The sequence below is a fragment of the Caenorhabditis briggsae genome, assembly GCF_000004555.2.
Source record: "Caenorhabditis briggsae complete genome, chrIII, whole genome shotgun sequence".
In the NCBI taxonomy this organism is placed as follows: domain Eukaryota; kingdom Metazoa; phylum Nematoda; class Chromadorea; order Rhabditida; family Rhabditidae; genus Caenorhabditis; species Caenorhabditis briggsae.
Window position 1 is genome coordinate 10,657,628 of NC_013490.2, and position 24,118 is coordinate 10,681,745.

Consider the following 24,118-nt stretch of genomic DNA (forward strand, 5'->3'; position numbering starts at 1 on the left):
CCTCAAACTTGGGTAATTAAACCGACCTGGCAAAAATATAGAAATTTTTTATTCAAAACCGAAAAAAACTAAAAATCAATATCAGGAATCACAATTCATATTTATACAATTGAATATAAAAAATCAAAAAGCTTACAACATCCAGGATTCCCAGGCCGTCTCCGATCCAAGTACTAACTGGACTCAACGTTGCTTAACTTGCCAGATCGGACGGGATGGCGTGCATTCAACGTGATATGGTCGTAAGCATTTTTCTCACCTCCTTTTCTCATATATAAATTTTCTCTTCCTGTGTAAGAAAAAAATAACGTCGATGAAAATTGAGAATTTGAAAATTGAAAAAAAAGAGGAATTTTTCAAAATTTCAAAAAATCATAACTCGGTTCATAGTTGACCAATTTTTAATTTCTTTAGATTTTTTGTCTCCCCGAAAGGGGACGTTCCAAAATTTGTTATCAACTCTAAATTTCTTTAGGTCGAAAACGCAAAGTACCTCAAACTTGGGTAATTAAACCAAAGCTGAAAGCGTTGTCTCCCCTCTTCACATTTCCCAGCACCCGACACCGATCGAGGCCCGCGTTGGCCACTATGCTACTGTGTATTATCTGAGAATTGGGTACAACACTCCGCCCGTCTACCTCAAACTTGGGTAATTAAACCGACCTGGCAAAAATGATGACAAATACCTATATTAATACTCAAACTTGGGTAATTAAACCGACCTGGCAAAAATATAGAAATTTTTTATTCAAAACCGAAAAAAACTAAAAATCAATATCAGGAATCACAATTCATATTTATACAATTGAATATAAAAAATCAAAAAGCTTACAACATCCAGGATTCCCAGGCCGTCTCCGATCCAAGTACTAACTGGACTCAACGTTGCTTAACTTGCCAGATCGGACGGGATGGCGTGCATTCAACGTGATATGGTCGTAAGCATTTTTCTCACCTCCTTTTCTCATATATAAATTTTCTCTTCCTGTGTAAGAAAAAACCTTTCTCCAGGTATAGTACAGCCATTCCTGATGATATTGGACAGTTTTCAAATACTGGGAAACCAGGGTGCATCATTTATCTACCTATTTCAGGTTACTGCGTTGGTTTTCATTACGTCTTGATAGAGATATTAACGTTTTTCTGAATTCGTAGGTTTTCTGTTTTGGTATCCACGAGAAAGATCTCAAATATTTAGCCGGGGTAGTTCTTGTTACATTTTTGCCGGAAATTGATTCTTAGCGAGTTATAGAGCTTTGAAGATTTTCAAACGATAATGGAGTTCTTCAATCTCCAAAATATATAACCTACACAATAAAACAACCTACACAATAAAAAAGAAATAAAAATCAAACCAAAAAAGAAATCAAAACAATAATCAATAATTATACTTCACTTGAACAGTCATTCTCCCATCTATTGGATCTCCTTCATACCAATCATGATGACTGAATTCTTTGACTCCACGTGGAACATTTGTCTATTGAATGATAATCTGATGTTTCTCAATGACATTCTGATTGAATACAAAACTTGCGCAATTGTTAAACGTATGAAAATTATCCGGAGGTCCCAGTGTCGTCCTCGGCGAAATGTCTGTGTGAATTCGAAAACGTGATTCTGAGTGCCATATGACGGATCGAGTCATTCGGGTTCATCATTCTATTCTTTTGATAGAACATGTATGGAGCATTAAATACCATACATCTCGGTTGGATTCTGATCTCTCCAAGACCACCGGAAAAGCTTGAAGGTCCTTCGACATCGACGTTATCTCCCGCGATGATGTCGGTTTTAATGATTCGGATGCCTGAAAACTGGAAAATATTATTAATTCAATTGTGATATTCTAATATCCATTGCGAAATACATTTGTATTTTTCTGAATCCGAAACTAGAGAATCTAACTTTGTTCAAATATTTTTCTTAAAAATTTCATTGAAAACTCTATTGATAGTTCACCCTGACTGTCAGCTTTGAGCCAAATTTATCTTATGACAAATATTTGAAAAAAGTCAATTGACAAACTAGTTCTCGTAATATCGGAGAGATTTTGTCAGTTGAACTTTTTTTGCTACTTTTTCTAGGAAGTTATAAAAATTGGGCCAGATCTTGAGATTCTAGGAGTTTGTGCTTTCAAACGAAAGGGATAGTTAGAAACAACTCCTAGGCTTTCTTACTGATTATAATCCCCAAAAAAACTTACCTTTCGCATTCTGAAGTGCTCCTGAGCTGGCCGATGTTTTAACCAAAGCCATGGATGAGCTGTTTCTCGAACTTTTACGAGCAGATAACACCGAAACTGTGTTTCAGAAGCGCTTCTGAGTTCCGGAGTACTTGCGTTTTAAGTAGGGTAGCAGAAGAATTTCCGCTTTTGAGTACTGACAATATCGATTGATGAACATTTTGAAGACTCGTCTTCGGATAAAGTGATAATCTCAAACACTGATCTCCTATTCTTGGCTCGCTTGATTTTTTGGCGGCAGGTGGATTTGTCTATGTGAATTTTTTCAGAAGTTTTAAAATAAGGATTTTTCTCTTTCCTCTGCGTTACAAGAGAATATGTTTTTCTGTTTCATCACTACGAAAAAGGAATTTTATGTCACATGTTTATTAAATTTAGGTTTAACGTGGTAATAATAAGGTCGTATAAAGGATACAGACACATACAAGCGAGTGTGGCAACTCACACACACTCGGGAAGGAATCAAGAAATATTACAATAAAATCAATAATTTGAATTCGGGGAGAAAACGGTATAGGAGATCGGGAGAAAATGTTTGGGAGATCAAAAGAAAATTGAGATTTGATAGAACATAATAATCTATGAGGAGTTAGTATAACACAACAAACAGCTAGTAAAACAATTTAGACCTATAAATATTACAGGATTATTAATCTTCGTCCTCGTCGTCGAACTCTGCCTGGGACTGTAGACATCCTTGAGCTGTTGGAACATCAGTGAGATACCGCTGAAGTCCTGCCGCCGATCTCCATCTTCCTCTGCATTGAATTTCCTCCATTGAATGCCCGATTCTCCTCATGTGGTTGGCTCCTCCTCTTCTGAAGCAGTGATGAGTCGCTCCCGGCTTCCCGATCGCTGCCAGCATCTTCGTCGAGAGCGTCGAAATGGCTTGTTTCGAGAGCTTCTTCGAACCGTCCAGGTGTGAAAAGACGTATGGACACTTTCCTTTGGTTCGAAGTCTCCATCGGCACATCAAGATGTCCGCATCGCTGACTGGCTCGTAGTTGAAAAACGAACGTCTTCCAAGTCTCAACTGGTCATTCTTTGCCTTCTCTACATGCACCTCAATCATCCCGTCCTTCTGTGTTACCCCTGCCCACTTGATCTCACTTCCGATGCTCTTAGCATGACATCGAACGATAGAATTGCCAGCAACGCATCTCGATCCCTCTCCGGACTGTCTTCTTTCATTGCCAACATTGTGATCTTCTGCACATCCTCCATAGTCACCTTCACTACTTCTTTCTTTAGCTTTCCTCTCTTCTTTTTGACTTGATGATGTCTGACACAAAAGACGCTCCGATGGATGAAATGCCTTCATTTGCTATTTGATAGGCAGCCGAGATCTTCGCCAAAGCACTACTCCCGATTTGCTTAGCTCTGTCCAACAAGTATAACAGAAATGACGACTCGTCCATTGGAAGCTTCTTCTGAGAAATCCACGAATTTCTCTTGTCGTTCTCTGCCTTGTAAGCGGCAGCCGTGGACGTAGCTTTGGCTTCGAACGGAATCATCTTGAGTCTCTCGATGTGGCGTTCAAACCCTTCTCCTGCCTTCTGCTTGAGTTCCTCGACGAACTGTCTTTTGGCTCCTTCTGAAAATATAGTTAATCTCTTTTCCCTCTCATTTTTCTTTTTCTCTTTTTCTCTTTTTCCCGGGTGGGTGGGCTGGGTGACTCGTTAAAACACGTAGAATGATTTCGAAATTCGAGTTTCATGCCCGTTCGGGCATGATCGCTTCGAGACCCGCGGCGCCTGGAAAGTGTGTGCGCCTTTAATCTCGCGCGTCCTTTTTCTCCGCTCTTCAACGAAAAACATAATATTCTCTTTCCTCTACGTTACAAGAGAATATGTTTTTCTGTTTCATCACTACGAAAAAGGAATTTTATGTCACGTGTTTATTAAATTTAGGTTTAACGGGGTAATAATAAGGTAGAAAAATGTACAAAGCCTGGGGCCTATCGAGAGAAGTCAACTAGCGCTAAAATGAACTCAGATCTACAGTATTTAGAATTTGTGGCTTCACAATGTTTGGAGCCTTCACCCGGAATAAAAATGTTGTCATTCTTCTCATAAATAATGTAATCTTAAATAGCTCTAATGAATCTTCTCGAATGATCAACAAGGGCCTGATATGACGCGTGACTCCGCCACAATGGAGCTACTAAAACGCCCCTCAGCCTTCTTTTTCTACCAATTTTCAACAAGTGCGGTATCAGCACTGGAGGTGGCACCCACCAAGCACATCCCATCCTCTCTGCCCTCTCGATGTGGTCGAAGACGTTGACGCCAGACGTTCCGAACTCGGGATATCTAGAAAAATATACCTATGTCTTTCTGTTATTCGCATCAGCGAACCAATCAACTTTTATCTCTCCCCACAATCTCTGCGCTTGTCTGAAAACTCTGTCTGCCACTCCCCCGTCATCAAAATCAAAATTTCTGCTCGCTTCGTCCGCGTCCACGTTCTGTTCTCTTGGAATCCACAAAAATTGACTTTCTCCTATCATACTCAAGTCTTCCCACACTTTTTCAGCTAACTTATGCAGCTCTGGCTTCATAGAACCTCTTCTCAACACACTCACAGCGTCCTGACTGTCCACAAGTACTTGTATATTTCCATTAACCTTCCCGACTAGCTCCTCTGCCGCTCTCTTCACTGCCGTCACTTCTCTCCAAGCGCTAGACTGTCCTTCAAAGTCGCTATCGCCTAATTCCGACATTTTCCACAAAACATCATCTCTCTCATTCTTAAGCACCGCTCCTATTCCTCGCGCCGAAGCATCAGTGTACAAAAATAAATCAAATTCTGGCTCAATTTCCACTATGCTTCTCTTCAATACTTCTGTGCCTCGCTCTCTCCAAAACTCAATTTCTCTCTCCTCACCTGGAGTTTTCTTCTTCTTCACTGTTGCCGGCTCACTCTTCTTCCTCTGACTCTCTCCAACCGTCTGCATGATCGACCGTGCTCTGCCAACACCAACGTCTCCTGCAACAAGCTCAAATGATGCCAGGCATCCCAAAAACTTCATACGGTCCAGGACCGTTGGAGCCACGCTCCTCCTCAGCTCCTCAAGAGCAACCTGCCACTTGGCCATTCTCTTCTCGGTTCCACGAACCTCTCTCGCGACCAGGTCGCACTCATAACCGAGCCACGTAATCTTTGCGTCTGGCACCCAGAACGACTTCTCTTCTGCCACGCACACTCCGGCACTGTTCAGATCCTCTCTCACCTTTCTCACTGCCCTCGCGACCTCACTCTCCGTCTTGCCCACAATTAATCCATCATCCAGATATAGAAAGATTTTTATCCCTCTGCCCGCCATTTTAGAACTAAAACTTTGAAGATTTTAGTAAACAGCCGAGGAGCTGTCGACAAACCGAAAGGCAAACCTCTAAACGAAAAATAAGGAGCAGTAGGGGGATTTGTCAGCGTAAAGCTCAAAAGATCTTGAGATTCTTTGTGTATTTTAATATGATGATAGCCTGAGTTAAAATCAAATGTGGCCGCATAGCGCGCGTCTTCTAGAAATGGCCAGGCAGTCTTGAGGTTTTCTAGCTTAAACCGAGGAGGAACGAGGCTCTCGTTCAACTCACTCAAATCGAGAATCATTCTCTTTTTCTTACCTTGCTCTACAACATGCAGACACACATCGTGGTTGGTGGTCCGATCGCGTCAAAACGCCCTCTGCCTCCAGCCTCTCAATTTCTGCAACCAAAAATTCTTTGTGCCGTATCACTGACGGTCTCAAGCCCTGAGGCTCTGGTAGCACTACATTTGAGTTTAATTGAATCTTAAAACCATCTTCAATCACACTTACTAGGGAAGGTTGTAACTGGGGTATGGAAATTCGATAAGAGACATATATCATTCGAAAGCTGAGAATGAGACATTTTCAAATCTATATTCAGATTCCGCTGCGGGCTCACCAGTTTCGAGAAAAACAGGTTTGAAATTTGGCTCAAATTTGAGTCCGCCGAGCGCCTCATCTTCCCTCTTTCTTATACGCATTGGGAGAAGGGGGGAAACCAGCGAAGTGTGGTGTAGTGGCGAGGAGGGAAGGGCAATATCTGACAAGCCATAGGTTCGACCCCTCCTCCCCCCAATAATTTTTTGTGTTTTTTTTCTGATCCCTCTGGAAGTCTGAAAATGTTGTAGTTTTTTAAATTTTTTTGAAGATTTTTTTTTAATTCCTGGAAGTGCAATGTCATGTGAAAAATCTTTCTACGAATGAAAAATTATTTGGAATTTTGCAAGTTCTGAAAATGTTCCAAGTTTTAAATTTTCAAAGCATAAAAATATTATAAAACTTTATTTATGTGGGCACAAGTGCTTATCTACAATGATGAAGTGCGAAAAACAAATGTATTCTTTGCAACGAGCGCATCTAATGAATGATAGTTCAAGGCATCCTGGCTCGTGGCAGTCCTTCTCACCGACTTGTTCGAAACAGAATTTGGCTGGAGTCTCAAAAACAGTGGAGGAGTCCATATACCCAGTTTTTTCCACGAATATTGCAAAAATGGTTTGAAATATTCGGAGAGATTTGGTGAAAGAGAAGTGAAATCATCCAAATCTCATTATTCCTCTGGGCAATAATAATATAGTCGGCGTGGAACGCCAAAGCATACGCCATGAATTTTTTGAGAAGGCTCTGAATGAATTTATTGGTGGTATAATTTTGATTGACATATTTTGAATGGTCCGTTCCAATGCGCGTCAAGAGGCTGTATAAGACCGGTGGTGTGTGGGTGAATATTCCTAATGGTGACATCAAAACCGGCCGGGATACACTGCTCAATAGCAGTATGGTCTGTGAAACTTGGCCAACTGTCCACCAACATGTACATTTTCTTTGGGTTCTCGGGGATGAACACACAGCATTTCAACCAGTCTCTCATCAAATCCTTGGTCATGATGTGGGATTTTCCTGCCCTCACTTCGAGATTTGGAACATTTGGAATTGGTCGAGAAGGTGGAAAGATGCCAGTTGGTTCAGCTAGCACCATGAATGCTTTGGGCCCCATTACAAACTCCGAGCACCGTACAATTCTTTTTGCACACCAGTTTGATCAGAGTTGAAGATCATGGACGGACTGAACAGGGACATCTCTCTTCGGCAAAAATTCACAAAATCTTTAGCCTTCTTTTTTATCAGTTCCTTATCAACCATACATTTCCGGGTAACAAATTTTGTTATCTTTCGACTGACGATTCTAAAAAAAGAATTCAAAATATGCATGAGGTATACCAGAACCTGTGCGAAGATTTCCACGACGTTATCCAGCTATGCGAAGCTTTGAATCCTTGAATTTTGGTTTCTTTGTTGTTGATATAGAGAGCAAATCTTTGCAAGTCGAGCACATGAAGAGAAAATCCTAGAATTGTAATTCTTTAAAAAAAATGAAACTGTCGAAAATACCTGTCTCCAATTTTTCTTTAACAATTTCGTAGAGCCGTTGGCTCAAAAGTCTCAACAAATTGGTCCGATTTTCTTTGAATTCATTCTTTTCTTTTTCAAATGCTCTCAATTTCTCCATATGCTTCGCATCCGTAATCCACCGAAAACGAGAAACCATGGAAGACAATGGACGGGATCCTTTTGTAGTATTACGGTAGTAGTCAATAGCTGCCTGGGCATCCTCTCTGGACACGGCCTTATCTCCAATTCTCAAACAGTCGTGAGCAGGTAACACGAAGTCATCGTAGGGCTGCGACAGAATTCAGTAAAACCGGGATGTTTAAAAAAAGTTACCTCAAACTCCTCGGCTTCCCAGTCTCCACATTCTTCATCTCTCACTTCTTCTGTCTCCTCAATCGTCAATTCGCTTTCTTTGGTTTGGTCTAGAAGACTGCATAGGACTCTAGCTAATTTCTTCTCTTGTCTTGAAACCACTGGAGCATCAGGAATTTTGATGGGATAGTTTTGGACAAGTAAAAAAAGGACATGTGATATGTTTAATACCATGTCGAGAAATAAGTATGAAGAATGATAGCCAATCGATGTTTGTCATTCATCGGAAACATTTTGAGATATTTTTCCCGGAAAAAAATGCAGAAATTAGCGCTGCAGAATTAAAAAATCTTCAAAAAAATTTTAAATATTTCGGATTTTGAAGTTGAAATCCAAGTTCTTCTGAATGCCTTTCGACGAAACTTTCGGTGGCTTCTCATCCTCTACCTCTCTCACCTTCTTCTTCTTGTCAGTTCCGATTTCCTTCACCATCTCTGCCATCTTACCCAAAATTTCTTCACCGAATTGCTTCAGAGCATCTTTATCGACAGATTCCGCCATTCCTGAACAATATTTTAGCTACGAAGATAAATACGACCATTGAAAACAGTCAAAATGACCGTTTTCTACACGAATTCAACAGAAAAATTCAAAAAAATCCAAAAAAATCGACAAAAAACACACACGACCTCGTTAAAACACGTAGAATGATTTCGAAATTCGAGTTTCATGCCCGTTCGGGCATGATCGCTTCGAGACCCGCGGCGCCTGGAAAGTGTGTGCGCCTTTAATCTCGCGCGTCCTTTTCTCAGCTCTTCAACGAAAAACATAATATTAAATTTTTTTTGAAAAAAAAAGCAACTCACTGAAGTTTTCGATTATCACAAATTGGGGATTTTCAGACAAAACTTATATTGTCTGTTCAAAATAATCGCGCGGGTGAACGAGTAAAAAAACGTGAAGAGAGTGTCCTAACCTCTCAGGTAGTTTAGAAAACCTTTCTGAGCCATAAACAAGCCACAATTAAACTAAAAAAGGTGTCCGATTAGCCACGGCTAGAAAAGTTTATAAAGGGCTTAGAATAGTTTCGTTGTTGCTTAGAAAAGCCTATCCATTTCTCGAAAAAGTTTAAAAGTGCTAAGAATAGTTTTACTGTTGCTCAAAAAGGTTTATTCGTTTCTTGAAAAACACATAAGGGGGGGGACCCTTATGTGATTTTTTTTGATCAAAAAATTTTTTTCGAGTTTTTAACAATATTTTTTGATCAAACAGACAAACAATCCAAAAAGCACAAAAAAAATATAGAAAATCCCGGGCCTTGAAATTTTTCTCAGGCCCGGCCCGGAATTTTACAAGTATGAAAAAATGGCTTATAATAGTTCTGTCGTCGCTTGAATAAGCTTCTTCATTGCTTGGAAAAATTTGTCTCGTACCTGAAATCGATTTTTCAAGACGGATTAAAAAAAGAATTTATTAAAAACCAACAAAACAAAATAAGAGAATAGGAAGAGTGGCCTAGGAATTTAACTCCAATTTTGCACGGCCTAGTGAAAAAATAACATAGAGAAGAAACTACGAAGAGAAAAGAAACCAGCATTTTCATTTAGCGCTAAAAGGCGTAACGAGATCTACCGTATACTTTTAAAGGAACATATTTCGACGAGGAAGGGTCTCGGGTGGATCGCTATAACCTTTAGTCATACAGTAATGTAACTGAAAGAACTCCCAGAAACACTAACTGCTAAAAGACACTATGGAAAACAACGAGATGCAGAGAGAGTGAGAGACACAGACAAACGCTATGCACTCACAGAACCTCTATGCACTCAAAGAGACCTTTGTAACCTGAAAAACTAGAAGACACTAAACACAGATTTCCTATAAAACACTATTTATTGAATCAACAATAAATCAACCTATTAAAGGTGAGATAAAACAAATGGAGGCGTCACCAGTGTGAACGCACTCCCAAGCAAGAACTGAAGGGGAAACGATGAGAGAGACCCCGAGGGGAGATGCCCAGAGAAAACAGAGAAGTGTCTGTTGGCGCGCACTTTAAATTCGCGCGGGTTACTGTGACCCACTTTCGTTTGCATGTATTTATCGGGGGAGATTTCTCTCCTTTAGACTTGGAAAGAGGGTGAAGAAGATAAAAACCGGTAACCTACCGGACATCTCCGTCCTTTTACGAGTCCCCGCACATGCAACGAGCAAACCAGTGCTTGCCTCAACACACAGGAAAAACAATGAGCAAAAAGAAAAAAGGGACAAAGAGGAGATAATAAGAATGTGTGCAATTTGAAGAGATGCACGCAGTGGGGCAAGAAAAACTCATACCAGGGAGAAGGGAGATGATTTGGGGGATCGGGTGCATAAAACAGCAAACAGGTAAAGGGAAAGGGGCAAGATATCACTCATTGAAGCAATACACTTCATAATGAGCCGGGTAGGGGTGTAAAAATACTGAAAATAGAGTAACACTGGGCACTAAGGAATCTCTAAGATGTGCGACATGAGTCTCTAGGTGGGGATGATGACAAAAGATTATTACAACTTTAACAAAACAAGATTATTAGTGAGAAAATTATTTAATTATGAATTGGACTCGTTGACGCTGGCTATTGATGCTGATATCTTCCTTTTCCAGCCTTCTGCATTGTGGTTGTGATATAAAGTTGATATCTGGGGCAATTGGAAGAGGTCGGGCGATCGATTTTTCGCGAGGAAGAGCTGGTAGAAGCCGTTGCGGCATCTTCTGGCTTGCGATCCACCTTATCATCCACATGGAATCCAGGCCACCTGAGTTTCTTGGCATCGGCTATCGCCTTCACGTTCCTCCAGTAATCACGGAAATTCTTGTTGAATGCAATGCTCCACAGGGGATGTTCCTTATTCTGATCATCAGGGGAGAATACATGTAAAGGTCCACCGTCTCCTCGTTGCATTTGAGACAACAAATTCCCAAATGTCACTATTCTTCCAGCATTCAGATCCATCCTGGGTGATGGCACCAGCCAAATCTCCACCTTAGAATCGACTTTTTGGATGTATCTATTCCATGACTCAATTTCCGTCTCTTCCGTAGTGAAAGGCACCACCATCAGAACACTCTTCGCCTTTCTGATTTCCTTGGGCCCTTCTGCATCCACATATTCCTGCTTAGAGTTGATTTGGAACACCTTCTGACTCAGTGGAACTTCCTTTTCGGCGACTCCCGGCAAGCGGACACAATGAAAAAGTTTTGGTTTGAACAGATCGGATCTAAAATGCTTCTGTAGAAACTGGGCTCGTTGGAAATCGAAAGCATCTTTCCATCCGGGTAGTGTTGTTGCCACTAACATCATTGAGGGACACCGAGACAAACGCATGCAGGCTTCGTAGTCAGGAAGTCCATTAAAATCTGGATGCGGTCCTTGCGAAAGGAGCATAGCTTCCTGCTCCCACTGAAGTTGCTCTGCCCTATCTTGATGAGGTCTACCCGACACATCCGACGTTGCCTCTGGTGCCACGTCTTTCTTCGCTTTCATCACCTCCTTCCGTTGACGAGCCAGTTGAACGAGACGGACCAATTAAGTAGGAGATGTCGTCTTCAGATTGGGTGCATCTGCTGGCCAAAACCAACAGATTGTGGGACATCGACATGAGTAGAGCTCACTGAAAAAACAATCAACCTTATTTTCTGTTTGTTTTAACTCATTAACGAAGTTTCCATAAGTCTCTACCGCGCGCATGTTGGTTCTTTCCTTTACTGTCACTATAGGCACCGTTTCCATTTCTGCTGGCACCACTCTCATAGTGTCGAACGGAATCACAAGCACTATTTTTTTTCCTTATCCTTTCCCAAAATTGGAGTCACTGTGGCAGAATTCTCAGAGCAAGAGATTACCCGATAAGGACCCCTCCACTTGTTCACCAACTTAGGACACCGCGCTCCCAACTTTTCCGATGGTATTTCAATCAATACTCTGCTTCCTGGTTGTGGATACTTCCGCATTTCTGTTTTAAGTTTCTCATCAAACAAATGCTTGTTCCGGCCCCGCTCCCATTCTGCATTTTTACGCGCCATTTTGTGAATTTTCAACAATTCCTGTGTCATTAGATGTTTGTATTCATCTATATCCACATAGCTAATGCCATCGGCATCCACACCGGCCATTTGGAGTGGGCCCTTTGGATCCTTTCCGGTCATCAAGAACAATGGCGACTCTCTTGTTGTTCCATGTAGTGTTGTGTTGTATGCATACACAGCAAATGGAACCTGTGCATCCCATTCCATAGGCACCGCTGCCTTTTTAGCAATAATATGCATCAATGTTTTGTTAACGATCTACAGCCCCATTAGCTCTGCTATTGTATCCCTTAGTCATCACATGTTCAATTCCCATCATTTGCGTGAACTTTTTGAAGTGGTCATTAGCAAACTCTTTTCCTTGATCAGTCAATAGCATCTCTGGGATTCTACATTCCCCCAGCGCCCAGCGTTCGATGAAAGCTCTCATGACAGTTTCTGCACATTTGTCCTGAATTGGTACAGCTGTAGCAATTTTTGTGAATAAGTCAATCATCGTAAGAATGTAACGATTTCCTAGTGTAGATAATCCCACGTCTATCAAATCACAAGCGACGATCTCGAGAGGTGATGTGGTCTCGTAAGGATGCAACGGAGCCGTTAATCGAGGTCGATCATTTACGCACAAGCACTTCGTGCAACCTTTGATAAACTTCTCGATGAATGCTCTCATTGTTGGCCAATAGAACTCTTTTTTCAGCTGCTTCCATACCTTGTCAGTTCCGAAGTGTCCTGACAGAGGACCAGAATGTGCTTGTGTGACCAGTTTGAGCCTTTCTCTCTCCGGCACAACCAATCTATTCTTCTCTTCCATCTCAATATTCTTCAACCTTCCACCAATTATCATATAATTCTGCACCAGAATTTTTTTCTTCTGCCCCTCCACTTTCACTTTTCCCACGCTGACACCACTTTCTAATAGCTGAATCACCTCTCTCCAACCCTCTTCTTCCTTTAGCCAATCGAACCATTTCGCTACTTCCAACTCGTTACTTTCTTCCCCTTCTTCTACCTCTAAGGAACCAATGAGATCAGTTGTTTCTGCATCATCAATTTCCAATTTGAGACAACCTCCTCTACTTAACGCATCGGCAACCGCATTAGCCTTTCCCGCAACATAGACTACTTTCATATTGTACTCCATGAACTCCAGGGACCACCTGAGAAGCCTATCTGACAATGGAGATCCTTTGAGCAAGTACATCAATGGTTTGTGATCAGTAAAAACGATGATTTGTGCTCCATAAATGATCGCCTTGAATCGTTTTAGCGCCTGAAGGATGGCTAACGCTTCCAGGTCAGTCACATGGTATCGAGTTTCAGCGGGTGTTAGTGCTTTTGACATGAACAAGATAGGATGCTGTTCACCATCTTCTCCCAATTGCGCGAGCACAGCTCCGACTCCCTTTTTTGATGCATCTGTGTAGATCAGAAATGGATTTTCCCCCGTCATCGCTGCCTCCACATCAGGCTGTATCAGGACAGGCGCCGAACATAGAGCCTTCTTTAGATCCTAAAATGCAGTCTCCTGCTCTTCGCCCCAGACCCATTCTCTCTTACTAGAAGTTAGTGGAGTCAGTGGGCATGCCATTGCTGCAAAGTTCCATATGAAACGCCGATAGTGACCAAACAATCCAATGAATGAGTGTACGCCTTTCTTGTCGGTGGGTCTTTCGTAATTCAACATACGTTCCACCTTCAAGTATTCCGTTTTTACCCCTCCTGGTGTTGTCATATGACCAAGGTATTCAACCTCCATTCGAGCAATGTGACACTTCTTTGCCTTCAATCTCATCCCACTCTTACGCAGCCGCAAGAGAATCTCTCGAAGATCCTCAGCATGCTGTTCCAATGTCTCACTCGCCACTAACAAATCATCAACATAGACGTAAGCACATTTTCCCAAGAGATCTTCCACAACCATTTCCATGGTAGCTTGAAAGACAGCTCGTGAGGTAACGAGACCGAAGGGCAACACGTTCCACTCAAACAACTCGCTCCCGATAGCAAAAGCTGTTATTTGTTTTGAACCCTCTGCAAGCGGAATTTGCCAATAACCCGCGAGACAATCCAAAGTCGAGTATATTTTCTTCCCAACTAAAGACTGCAACGTGGATTCAATGTGAGGGAGGGGATGTGCATTGTTCTTGACTACTTTATTGACCCTTCTGTAATCAATGCACATCCGCACCGTTCCATCTTTTTTCTTCACAAGTACAACTGGGCAGGACCAAGGCGATCTGCTTTCGCGAATAACTCCTTGTTTTAGCATTTTCCTGATCATCTCTTTGATTTCAGGACGAATTGCTAATGGGATTGGGCGTGGACGTTGCCGTATTGGCTCTGTTCCCTCTTTCAGCTCGATTTCACATTGCACGACTTCTGCCTTTCCTAATTCGCAGTCGTCGATTGCAAATGTGTCTTGAAACTCTTCAACCACTTTCCACACTCTTTCCTCTTCTGGCGTCACTTCTCCTTTCTTTAATTGCTCACATATCACCTTCAACCTATCATTCCCTGTCACACTGATCTCATTTATGCTAATGGCATTTTCCTGTTCATGAAACCCCAATGAATTGATGTATTCATCTAACGCTTCATCTTCCATATGCTCTGCTTTATCACCGACCACGTCGAACCCTTCCAACTCTCCCACAGCAATAACATCTCCTTTCTTCAATTCAAGTGGTGTGCTTGAACTGTTGAAAAGATTCTCTAAGGCTTTTCCTTCACTGTTAGCTTGACACACTGACGGAGCTAGCCATTGCACCCTCGGCGACATTAAACAGTAACTCTCTTCTTGCTTTACAACACCTTCAATCTGCACCGGCACAATGAGTTGGGAATCCGCTTAATTTTCACATCTCTGCACAGCCAGATGTTTCGCGGGTAGGAGTCGATGCTCATTTGTATTCCCATTTCCTCAAACTGATCCGCTCCCAAGATTATAGTATCCCGTTCTACATTAGTCAGATGGAATGCAATTTCTCGAGTTCTTGACTGCAGTGACGTTTCTACTGTGATCAACGAAGTCATGGTCATTGGCTCGTTATTAGCAGCGAAAACTTTTGTCAACCGAGGAGGCTCAATCTTCACGGTCTTTTCCCATTCCTGTCCATTCTCTTTAAAGGTGGGGGGACAGGAGATTTTACGGGGGATTTTCGGGGCCAGAGTATGCATTATTTGCGTTATGGTGTACAGAAAAAAGTGTTTGCGACGCATGCGCCACACCTGACGACAGGAATTTTTTTTTCACCGAATTTTTTTTTGCATTTATTTCGCCTGTTATCAAACTTTTTATAATTTTTCTACTTTAAAGGTGGGGGGACAGGAGATTTTTCGTAGTTTTTTTGTAGCTAGAGTATGCATTCTACCGTCACGGTGTACAACGCTTAATGTCACTCTGCGTACAGCTGTCGTCCTCGCCTTTATGTATGCAAACGGGCGTGCGCTTTCTCCTTGCCCGCGTGGCTCAGTCGGTAGCGGCGCCGCGCCTTCAATCATCGCCCTCACAAGTTCAACTCCTCGAGAGGCATCTTTGAACGGAATTTCGAGAACATTATTTTTTTCATGTCCCCCCACCTTTAAATATGTACTAAATTGTTTAATTGTTATTGTAGATTTTTTTTTCTCGCCAATTCTCATCCATTTTCCTTTCTCTCCGAGTAGAATTTAGCTGTCTAGAGCCACAATTTGATTATTCCGCTGTGAACGTATTTTGTTGCTTTATTCAGTTGAAAATAAGTTGAAATTATATAACAATAAAATAAAAGAGACAATGAAATTTTATCGAAGTTTTTTAACAGAAATTCGTTGGTTTTATCGAAATTGAAAAACTTAGTTCTCTTCACCAAATCCAGTAACTTTATAAATAGGTGTTTTCTGAAAGAGATGATATGAAAATTTGATTTTTCCCCGTTTTTGGAAAATTTTGAGTGAGAATCGAAGATATGTTAGAAATTCGTATGACAGTTTTGACAATTTAGTAAATTTCTAGTGACCAGTTTTCGTTTCTTTTCTTGCTTTCATCTTTCGCTCTTCTCGTTTCTTTTTCTTCATTCTCACTTCATTGTTTTCCTCATCTTCCTCTTCTTCCTCATCTTCATCCATTTTCATTCCTTCTTCGTTCATGCTGCTATCACTGTCTTCTTTTTCGTCTTCATTTTCTTCTTCTTCTTCTTCGTCGGTATCGGCTAGTCGCAAGCGGCTCCAAATATCGTCAACCTATAATTTTGATAGAACACATGCTGCCAGCTTAATTTTTATATTCACTTCACACATGTCTTCTGCGAACTCATGATCCAATTCTTGCTCGTCGAAATCAGATTCGTCATCTTTCTCTTCTGGTCCATCAGAATTGTTAGCTATTTTCTCTAAAAAATTCAAAATTACCCTAGCTACTTTTTCTCAGTGTATTGTGAAACCTTTTTCTTATAGCTGCACAGTAATTTGTGCAATTTCAGTTCTGAATGTATAGTCCGCTGGTGTCTTCAGTTTTCGAACCGACCAATGCTTAGTAGTCTTGTTAAAAAATCGTTTCTCTGAAACTACAACGCGTTTACCGTTGAGCTCATCCCACTGTTTGCTGTTCCAGCCCATAACGGCAAGTTGTGTTCTGCTGTTGAATCCTTTTTCCGAGCTAAAAACTATTTTTTCTTAGAATAATGATAATATTTAAAGGAGGGTAGACATCAAAAATTTCAAAATTTTCATTTTTACTGAAAAGATATAACTCTGAAGTATAAATATAGCTATGTACTTAAAAACCTGAAAAAAACACTTCAAGGACGAAAAAATGCTCTATTTTGTCACCCTAATTTCTTCACTAGCTTGCTGCTGCGGCGTCGCTTCATAATGTGAAAAACGCGATGGTCGCCTTTTACACGCGTAGTGTAGTGGGTACGCTCTAGGCTGGTATTCAGGAGGTCAGAGGTTCAATCCCTGCTGGTGTTTTTACTTTTTTCTTCCCTTGTTTCCTTCGGATTGAACTTTTTGAACTCGGAATTTCTGAAGGGCTACCAGCGTGCCGCCGAGGCCTCGCTCCGAGGTACCAAAATCAGTTGAAAATGAAGAAACTTGTTTTATTATGTTAACAAATAAATTATGAAAAAAACTACAATTAATTTTTAGAAAGAGACATAACAATTGAAAAAAACCACATAATTAAAACAATCCTCGTGCAGGGCTGGTCGTCGGAAGGTGAAGGAAGCAGTAAAAATGGAGACGTCTCTGAAAACCCTAGTCATAAAACAGTTTTTATTCCTAGAGTAATAACGAGAAGTAATGAGATAAATAGGAACAGTGAAGAAACGTTTATCGAAGAGAAAATAGTTTTTTTCGCATGCCTATAAAAAACACCGGCGACTGGCAAAATAATTGGTCGATAGAACTTTAAATTTACATAAAAAGTTCACTTTTATATGGGTTTTATAATAAATAAGAAAAAAGAGCTTTTTTAATGTTTGAAGTCGTTAAAAATTGAAAAAAATAAAGTCGGGAAATAAAAAAAATAAAAATGTTTGCGCGTGGGATTGCGTGCTTTAGGTGCGAACACCGCGACGGCAAAATACACATTCCCTGAAATTTTCCCCGAAATTTTTGCTGTCTGCCCTCCTTTAATACTAGAATCGTTTCTTGCTTGCATAGAAGGCAGCTCTTGCGTTGAAAGACTCCACTGCGCTGGTAGCGAAATAAGGCGACACTTTTCCGATGGCCTCACATCGGTCCCCTTTTTCAATGATATTTAAGAGAGCATTCAGAGCTTTGACGTGAATGGGATTTTCGATATCCAGAAAATCTGGTCTTTTTCTGTTCATTTCATCATATTCTTTGTGCTCGCAGGAATTAACCATTTTGAATTCTAACCAATCACAATTCTAAAAAATTTGTTTCCATAATTTTGGAGGTTATAAAATTGGAAATAACCTGAAAATCTTCATGGATATCCAGCACGTGCAGGAAAAAGGAGAGGAGCGTTTCTTTGGCTAATTCTTCGTTACCGCCAGATGACTGAATGGAATAGTACACGTGACCACCTATTTCTTGCTCGCATAGCCTCATCTGCCGGCGATACCCGCAACCTGTTAGCAAGTGCTTGGAACACCTTCTTCACGGTCGTTTTCTCACACTCCTACAACCCTCTGAAGATCTTCCCAGCCTTTCCCGATAGGTACTTGGTTTCCAGTAGAATAACCTTGTGCTCCTCTGGACACATTCCGAATTTCAAAGTGAAAGCTTTCTCGAAAGCATTCAAGCTGGGATTCTTTCCTTCAGCCGAGAATACGGAAGGCTCCGGTAGCGTTTGTGCGCCAGCACCATCTTCCAACCTTCCCCCTGTTCGCCTTGATGATGTGTCTGTCTTCCCTGCCCCCATACACTCTGATAATAACCCTGCTTCACTTCTTCTTCATATTCCCTTCCACTTTCATCTCCATGCGCCCCATAACTCAGGTTAACACCCTCCATCATCGTGCGCGGCCTTTCTCTTCTCTCCCCCAACTCTTCGCTATTTCCACACTCACCTTGCATATGGCACTTGTCCTCCATTGGCATACGTCGACGAGTTGATGGTCCAGATGGGAAAGCGTCTCCCTGTGTCTGAAAGCCATTTTTTGCACTATTCTCATCCGTACTTTCTTTGTTCTTACCTATTCTCGAGTATGAATTCGATTGCGAATTTCCCACCTTCCACTTATCTTCCTCCTCATACTGCCGAACTCGCTCTTCCAGCATTCTCATCTTCAGTTTGTCCTCATTCCACTGCTGCCGCTGCTTTGTGAGTTGAGCCTGTAACCAGTTTTTCTCAGTTTCAGTTGCGTTGACCAATTCATCTAGAGTGGCTTTTTGCTTTTTGATGCTCTCAGTCTTTCGGAATATCTCCTTCATGTCTTCAAGCGCATGTATATCCATATTCTTTAACCAACTTAGTAGACGACTTTACTCCTCAGTAACCTTCTTAACCTTCGTGGAGTCGGGGCGACGTGGCGATTCGAGCCGGTTTCCATCGATCTGTAAGTCAAGAATTTCGTTTTCCAAGATGGCATTGATGCGTTTCATTTCGACAATTTCGGAATTTTTTAACTCAATCATTCCATTTTTCTTCTCAATGCGCTTATCTAACGGTTTTAAAATTCCTTCCAAATGAATCAATGATCCTTTGGCATATTTCATCAAATTAGCCAGTGCTTCCTTTCTTGCTTCCTCATCTTCTTCTGCACAGCACTGTTTTTCCCACACCATTCTTACCTTGGTGCTCTTCTCAGCTTCCGTAGCAACCCCTTCCTCTACTCTTTCGGCTCCTCCGGCTTTCTCAGCTTTCTCCGCTTTCTTCCGATCCTCAACCTCTTTCATTTCCACATCATCGGACACCGTTTCCTTTTGCACTGGCACTGGCATTTCCCAGTTTAGTAGCTCGTTGACGAGCGACTCGTTCGGATTCTGCAGCAACGTTGATTTTTCCATCCCGTTCGACGAAGTCGGCGATTCCAGAAGGTCATCCATTGGTTCCTCCGAAACTTGCTGCAAAATATTCAAATTTTTACACTTTTCCAAGTAGAGATGCTATTTTGAGCAGAAAACGGGAAGAAGCAAATTTGAGCACAACAAATCGATAAAATCCCGATGAAATTGATACCATTGCTACCAAATTGGCTGATTTTCAGGCGAAAAGTCAGTTCCCGACACAAAACTTCACGAATTCTTGTTGGAAAGCAATCAGTTCTTCTTTGAAACACTTCCTTCTTTTGACACACAATTGAAGTCCCAATTTGGCAAAATCGAACAATTTCCAATTTTTGACTCGACACTCCTTCGAAATTCGGTTACTCCTCTCACACACACGCTGGCGAATTGTTCACCACTCCTCTCCACTCACTCGCGACGTCGATTCCAGTACTATGTCCTCCGATCCTTAGCTAATCGAGCTAATTTAACTCCCACAAACTGAGAAAAGTGGCTAGAAGCTGCCGGTGCCCGGACAGAACGCCTTCTCAATTTACAAGAGATCGAAAATCGCAGAGAATATGGCAAGAAGCTGCCGGTGGCCGGACAGAACGCCTTTTTAGTGAAAATCGATAAAAACGGCAAAGAAACGGGTGAAAACGACAAAGAGACTGATAGAACGAAGTAAACAAGAGCAAAGAAGCGATAGAACGTAATCAAGTAGAAGATTCACACAAAAGACCGAAAAAGTCCCGGAAAAAGCCTTCGGCCCCCAAGTAATGTAACTGAAAGACCTCCAGAAACACTAACTGATAAAAGACACTATTGAAAACAACGAAATGCAGAGAGAGTGAGAGACACAGACAAACGCTATGCACTCACAGAACCTCTATGCACTCAAAGAGACCTTTGTAACCTGAAAAACTAGAAGACACTAAAACACAGATTTCCTATAAAACACTATTTGTTGAATCAACAATAAATCAACCTATTAAAGGTGAGTTGAAACAAATGGAGGCGTCACCAGTGTGAACGCACTCCCAAGCAAGAACTGAAGGGGAAACGATGAGAGAGACCCCGAGGGGAGATGCCCAGAGAAAACAGAGAAGTGTCTGTTGGCGCGCACTTTAAATTCGCGCGGGTACTGTGACCCACTTTCGTTTGCATGTATTTATCGGGGGAGATTTCTCTCCTGTAGACTTGGAAAGAGGGTGAAGAAGATAAAAACCGGTAACCTACCGGACAATACTGTAATCATTTTTTACGAAAATCATGTTTTTTACTCAATTATTCTTAATTAATTGTACCCAGTGCCGTTAGATCCGGACTCGTGAATATTCTCTCCATTTTCGACTTCTCGCGGGTAGGAACTTGACACAGTGTTTCGCTATTTCTTTGCCTTTTGTCGCTCCATTTTTACTGCAAAACTTTTTAGGTTTCTTTTCGAAAAACTCGTTTCTTACAATATGCTTCGTAGTTCGCATTCAATGAGAGCGGGAACCCAATATTCCAAACCTGTGCCACTGATTGTTCCTGTTGGTTCCAGAATCGTGATTACTTGTGTTAGATATTCTAAAATTGTTTTATTAAAAAATATCGTCAAAATCGTAATCGTAAGTGTGAAGAATCCCAACTAACACGAAAGTTTAGTTTTATGGAAATCAGGAAATTTGATATTCTTTGATGGATTCGCCTTTTCAGAATAGAGTCTTCGATCTTCTCTTGGCATCAAGAAATCAATAAACCTAGTAGTATATAAGGCTACAACGGTTTTCAAGCTTCCATGTTTCGCTCCGAAACTTCCCATATAAAATCAAACATACATGTGTCGGCGCTCTTCTTCATTCTCTGAAATTTTCGATGCGTTAAAAATGTAATATGAGGAATTTTCTATACCTAATTGATATAAATCTGGAACAACCACGTCTTCAGAAGTGAAGAGTTTTGGGTTCACAGATACCATTGGATTCGGGACGTCGTTTAACTGCACACTGTTGTCACGTCTTCCGAGAACATTTGCCATTTGAATTTTCGTAGTTTCCATGAATTTCAAAACTTTCTTACATAGATTGCGTGTTACTATTTAAATAGCTCAGCTGTGACAGTTCCTGATCACTCAATTTACTATATAAATAGTTTCGAGATTGCTTATCGTTATTATCACCGAGGGAATTCGCTTCTGATAATCCGTTTGCTGCTTCAAACTCTTCATAATCACGCCCTACTGATAATAAACAAGTTCGCTCAAACGGATCATCGAGCGCTTCGTGATTCACAATTTCGCCTGTTCGTTGGATAGAATACCTCTAAAATACAGCCTAATTAAGTACTCACAACTCGGGAATTACCTAGCCTATTTTTTTCAAACGTTGGAAGTAGGATTTGTTTTGCTGACAAACGAATTCTTTTGATCGGGGGAGCCATTTTCAGCAAAATAACTCAAAGTAGAAGCATTAAGCGCAAGTTGAGCGACAGAAAAAATAAAATATAAAGCGAACATTTTGAAAAAAAAACGGACAAAAAACGAAATCGAATTCTAAATCTGAAAAACAAAATTTAGGCTTAAAAAGTTTAAAAAAGTTTAAATGTTGCTTAAAAAGGTTTAAGAAGTTTAAATGTGGCTTTAAAAAGTCTCACCTTCGAGTGCGACTGGATAAAGTTTAAAAATTGCTTTAAAAGGTTTTAAAAGTTTTTTTGTGGCTTGCAAAAGTGTATTCGCGGACTTTTTGCTTCAAAAGGTTTCAGAATTTCTCAAGTGTAGCTCAGAAAGGTTTTCCGATTTACCTGAGCTGTAGAGGCACTGTAGAGACGCAGGGTTTTTACTCGTTCACCCGCGCGATTATTTTGAATAGACAATAGATGAAGCATTTTCTATCATTTATAAAAGTTTGATGAAAAAAGAGGATTTGAAGTCGCAAACTATTTATTGAGGCCATATCTGGAGTTCAAAAAATGATCTAGTTTTGATCTGCTTTACAAAATTTTTTTTCAAAAAAAATTCTGTAGAACTCCGGAAATATATAAGAAAAAGTTCCCAAAATAACAAGAAAATAACTGCCCGCGGTACGTCCGGGGTATCAGGTTCCTGTGATAAAATAGACGAAAATCAACAAGAAATGTAAAAAATCGGTTTATTATGAACAAGTTAGAAAGAAACAACAAATAAAAGCTTAGAATTCAAGCAAACTCACTAAAAATCCTTAAAAGGGTCTCTAGCAAAACTACGAGCCAAATCCAAGCTCGCAATCACTCAAAACCTAAATTTAAACTGTGCGCGCGCCGAGCGGGATAGCGGAGTGTCGTTGCGTGGTTAGAAGGAACCTTTAGAAGGGGTTGGAGGGTAGATGCCCCAGGCAACTAAATAATTCGGCAAAAACCACACAATTTCATGTTCCTCATCAGACGATTTTTTTGAATTTTTAAAAAAAATCTTTTTTCGCTTATCTTTTCAACTAGACATTCTTAACATTACAAATCTTCTTCGACTGGCACCTGTTCTCCAAAAACAAAAAATTTTTCCAAAAAATTTCAAAATTGAAAAAAAAAATTTTTTTGAAAGGTAGATCAAAACATGAATTGAGGCGCGACTAAAAAGGGGCGGAGTTTCGAACGAAAATCAATACAGAAAAAAATTATTTCTTTTTCGTCTTCTTTTTTCTTTTTTAAACTAATTTTTATTGAATTTTGAAGTTTTTTTTTTGAAAAGTTATAAAGATTTTGTTTGAATTGCTCCTTGTCTTTCTAGAAAAAAACTGTATCCAAAAATTTTCAGAAGAGAAGAATCCAAAAAATTCATCGAGCTAATTTAATTTTCATGAAGTTTTGTTGATGAGAAGGTCAACATATGATAATTTAATAATTCTAAAGGTTAGTTTTGACTCAGCCATGAAAAATCAATAAACTGAAAATTACAGAGCACATGGGAGTCTTCATTGCCAAAAAAAACTCAGAAAAAGCGACAATTAACGAAAATGGAGTGGAGAATATTGGAGAAAGGATAACGAGGAGATTCTATATCTCAAAGGATAGTTTTTTTTTTTGGAAAAATAAGCTAGAGCGCTCTAGTGCTAAATTAGAATTTTATTACTCTCGTCTGTCAGGAGGACATTCGGCGGCCAAATATCTAGAGAAAAAAGGGAAAACGTGCAAAAATGTTTTTCATAAGTTTTTGACTACTATAGCATTAATGCAATTTTCAACCGTATTAGCTTATTTTCTATTTTTTTTGCTTTTGTTTTCTTAGAATTTAGATTTTTAATAGTTATTCCAGAGATTCCGACCGTAAAGTATACTTTGAAAATTTATATTCTCTTTTTGAATTGAGAAAATTAAAATAATATGTACGTAAAGAACTTGAGACGACATAGATTTTAGCTTGAGACAAATTCAAGGAGCAAGAAAAACCGTTTAGACTATTAGGACTAAAATTTCTAAATAAGGCGTTACAAACGTACACATGCAGCGGCCCAAAGTTATTATTCTTGTCAGAGAAAAAAAAGGTTGAGGCGAAGTGTATGCGAAGTTTGTAAACAAATATCTGAAAGCGTAAACAAAAAAAACGTAAACAAACACAGTTGAAACGAGTGCGACAGTAACCCGGCGGGAAAATATTAAATTTACTCATTTTTTA

General features: G+C 40.4%; 7 protein-coding genes across 7 annotated transcripts; 1 reads left to right on the top strand and 6 right to left on the bottom strand.

Moving 5' to 3' along the window:
* Positions 1-1,559: 1,559 nt before the first annotated feature.
* CBG10685 lies at positions 1,560-2,258 on the bottom strand (the record flags this gene model as incomplete). Its single annotated transcript, XM_002648713.1, has 2 exons — positions 1,560-1,810; positions 2,207-2,258. The coding sequence occupies 2 exons, from the start codon at positions 2,256-2,258 to the stop codon at positions 1,560-1,562; spliced, it is 303 nt and encodes a 100-aa protein (XP_002648759.1).
* Positions 2,259-2,894: 636 nt separating this feature from the next.
* On the bottom strand, positions 2,895-3,566 carry CBG10686 (the record flags this gene model as incomplete). Its single annotated transcript, XM_002648714.1, has 1 exon — positions 2,895-3,566. One exon carries the CDS (start codon positions 3,564-3,566, stop codon positions 2,895-2,897), a length of 672 nt encoding a protein of 223 aa, XP_002648760.1.
* Positions 3,567-4,571: 1,005 nt separating this feature from the next.
* CBG26795 lies at positions 4,572-5,570 on the bottom strand (the record flags this gene model as incomplete). The annotated part of the gene is made up of 1 exon (XM_045244369.1): positions 4,572-5,570. The coding sequence occupies one exon, from the start codon at positions 5,568-5,570 to the stop codon at positions 4,572-4,574; it is 999 nt and encodes a 332-aa protein (XP_045099074.1).
* Positions 5,571-8,342: 2,772 nt separating this feature from the next.
* On the bottom strand, positions 8,343-8,540 carry CBG26796 (the record flags this gene model as incomplete). The annotated part of the gene is made up of 1 exon (XM_045244370.1): positions 8,343-8,540. One exon carries the CDS (start codon positions 8,538-8,540, stop codon positions 8,343-8,345), a length of 198 nt encoding a protein of 65 aa, XP_045099075.1.
* A 2,057-nt stretch (positions 8,541-10,597) lies between these two features.
* Positions 10,598-11,347, bottom strand: CBG26797 (the record flags this gene model as incomplete). The annotated part of the gene is made up of 1 exon (XM_045244372.1): positions 10,598-11,347. One exon carries the CDS (start codon positions 11,345-11,347, stop codon positions 10,598-10,600), a length of 750 nt encoding a protein of 249 aa, XP_045099076.1.
* Positions 11,348-14,882: 3,535 nt separating this feature from the next.
* Positions 14,883-14,903, top strand: CBG26798 (the record flags this gene model as incomplete). The annotated part of the gene is made up of 1 exon (XM_045244373.1): positions 14,883-14,903. One exon carries the CDS (start codon positions 14,883-14,885, stop codon positions 14,901-14,903), a length of 21 nt encoding a protein of 6 aa, XP_045099077.1.
* A 1,138-nt stretch (positions 14,904-16,041) lies between these two features.
* On the bottom strand, positions 16,042-21,511 carry CBG10690 (the record flags this gene model as incomplete). The annotated part of the gene is made up of 8 exons (XM_045244374.1): positions 16,042-16,272; positions 16,321-16,419; positions 16,611-16,687; positions 18,570-18,645; positions 18,733-18,960; positions 19,000-19,566; positions 21,308-21,336; positions 21,385-21,511. The coding sequence occupies 8 exons, from the start codon at positions 21,509-21,511 to the stop codon at positions 16,042-16,044; spliced, it is 1,434 nt and encodes a 477-aa protein (XP_045094333.1).
* Between the last annotated feature and the right edge of the window lie 2,607 nt (positions 21,512-24,118).